At 39.4% G+C, this 2,578-nt stretch overlaps 1 protein-coding gene across 1 annotated transcript; it reads right to left on the bottom strand.

Moving 5' to 3' along the window:
• Positions 1 to 233: 233 nt before the first annotated feature.
• LOC110876076 lies at positions 234 to 1,796 on the bottom strand. Its single transcript, XM_022124256.1, has one exon. The coding sequence runs from the start codon at positions 1,794 to 1,796 to the stop codon at positions 234 to 236; it is 1,563 nt and encodes a 520-aa protein (XP_021979948.1).
• Positions 1,797 to 2,578: the final 782 nt, after the last annotated feature.

Here is a 2,578-nt window from a genome sequence, read left to right as displayed (position 1 = left end):
ACTGGTCTTCATGTGCCCATGTGTACTCGGGTCCGTGTTTAGAGTTCCAACGTACTTTGACAAGTTTGACACTGCTCCTTCTGGTCTTGTTGATTTTCCAGTCGGTAACCTCAACGGGTTATTCTGTAAATCGGAGGGTGTCGTCAATATGCACTTCATCCGCAGGGATGATCACGTTTTCTTGTGTTCGACTCTTCTTGAGGTTGGATACATGGAATGTATCATGTACTCCATTAAGTTAAATATGCCTTACACCCGTGTAGTATAAACTTGTGAGCTTCTATCATAGAACATATCATGGGATTACAAGCCTTCTCCCCATAGATGATGACACGCTTCCCGCTTGGAGACGTTAAGTGTATCTCCTTACGTAAGCATATCACCTTAGCGTGGTATCGAGACAACCAGTCCATTCCAACTACCACTTGAAATTCACCCATGGACATGGGTATTAGATCAATGGAGTATTCCTCGCCATCGATGTCCAGTTTGCATTCCCGACATATATCACAAACAATGAAACTTTTGTTATTACCTACTTCTACTTCCATTGGCATAGGCAATTTAGTTAATGTAAACAAAGGGTTTTGGATAAATCTATGAGAAACAAAAGACTTATTCGCACCCGTATCAAACAAAACACGTGCAAGGACAGAATTTACAGTAAATATACCTGTAACCACATCCGGTTCCATCTTTGCTTCAGCAGTGGTGATTTGGAACGACCTTGCCTTAGCTTTTGGGGTTTCATTTTTGGAGTCAGCAGTCTCTTTCTTTCCCGTTAGTTCCGGACATTCTGACTTTTTATGACCCGGTTGATAGCACTTATAACACACCGTCACTTTGTCTGGGCAGTTTAAAACCCCATGCCCCGTCTTGCCACATGCAATGCAAGGTTTGTTCTTAAAGTAACATTCACCTTTATGAGCGCGTCCACATATTTTGCAACTCGGAGAACCTCCTTTTGCACTTCCTTTCTTTGAAGATTCAGGTACCTTTGACTTCTTTGTGGGACTCGGATTTTCATCCAAGGCCCTTCTCTCACCTCTTTCAACTTGCCTTTTTAGTTCAATCTCGCGTTCCCGCGCTGCATTGATTATATCGGTAAGGCTTTGGTAATGTGAGGAAGTCATAAACTCCCTATATTCAGCCCTCAGCATGGTATGATAGTAATAGATTTTCTGTTCTTCGGTTTTAACCAGTTCATCACAAAACTTGAGCTTATCCAAAAATATCCCCGTAATTTTATCAACGGTTTCACCCTTTTGCCTCAATTGCATGAATTCTTCTTTTATCTTATTGATTACCGCCTTGGGGCTATGATGTTTGAGGAATGGTGTTTTAAAATCCTCCCAAGTCATTTCCCTTGTTGCTTCGACACCCCTTTCATTCCTGAGGTTGTCCCACCAATCCTTGGCTTGGCCTCTAAGTTGGCCAGTTCCATAAGCCACAAAATCGCTTTCATCACAATGCGTTCGTTCGAAAACACCCTCGATATCGCTTATCCACCTTTGACAAGCAATTGGATCCACCTCTCCATTGATGATCGGGGGTTTACACGCCATAAACTTGTTGTAAGAACAACCTTTCTTTTCTTTAGCCTTGCCTCTATCATTGGTAAGGTCTTCTCTTAATTCACCAATCTTTTCCTCCATAGTCAAAAGTAAGGTGTTTTGCACCCTTTCCATAAATCTTGGTAGGCTAACTTCAATTGCCCTTCCGACTTCCTCGGCAATCTTCTCTTTCAACTCGTCGGTACTGAGGGATAGGACATTGTCGCTAGCACCTCCCGACATCTTCTTACTGAAATGTTAAAATAATTCGATAAATAATCTTGTTCAATCACTCTCATGCCTTTACATGAGAATTCATACTCGCTATTCGGCCAAGTATATAACTTTGCCTTAACCATTTATACTAAGTGTACTTCCCGTGTTCGAGTATATTACTATACTCCTCCCATACACAATAAATCATTATTCCTTTTAATCTTTTTTAAATTAAATTTGCTTTAAATAAATTCTTACCGGATGTTGATCAAGCCTTGAATCGAACACATTTGTCTTTAACCTTAGCTCTGATTACCAACTTGTAACACTCTACTATTGATTTATGAATTCTTACCGACATGTTAGAATATTAATTATAACATTAAACCAAAACATTAATATTGACCTTAACTTAGTACTTAAGAGATTAACAATTGTTCAAAATACATTAGGATACATAAGTATTCCATCTTTTACATAAGTCTTAATCATAGCTATTAATAACAAAAGTTGCGGAACTAGATTCTTGAATGTGTTCGGTTCGGAAGCATCGACTTGATCATAATCCGCATACTTGCAATACCTAAAAGCTAGAAATTTTGACATATCTTAGTATTAGATTCTATTAGAAAATACGCATAATCAAAACTATGCATAAAAACGTAATCGATTTGCGATGATATACAAAAATTTAAAAAAAATGACTGGGCTCCACCGTAACTTACGGTGGGCACCGTAAGTTACGGTAGCCACTGGACAACAATGATCTGCCGTAAGACAGAAGAGAACTGCCGTAACAACTTCCCCTC

The sequence above is a fragment of the Helianthus annuus genome, chromosome 9, assembly GCF_002127325.2.
Source record: "Helianthus annuus cultivar XRQ/B chromosome 9, HanXRQr2.0-SUNRISE, whole genome shotgun sequence".
Lineage (NCBI taxonomy): Eukaryota > Viridiplantae > Streptophyta > Magnoliopsida > Asterales > Asteraceae > Helianthus > Helianthus annuus.
This window is presented reverse-complemented; position numbering and strand designations above follow the sequence as displayed.

Coding starts and splice junctions, on each gene's coding strand:
- LOC110876076 (XM_022124256.1), bottom strand. CDS start 1,796: ATGTCGGGAGGTGCTAGCGACAATGTCCTATCCCTCAGTACCGACGAG.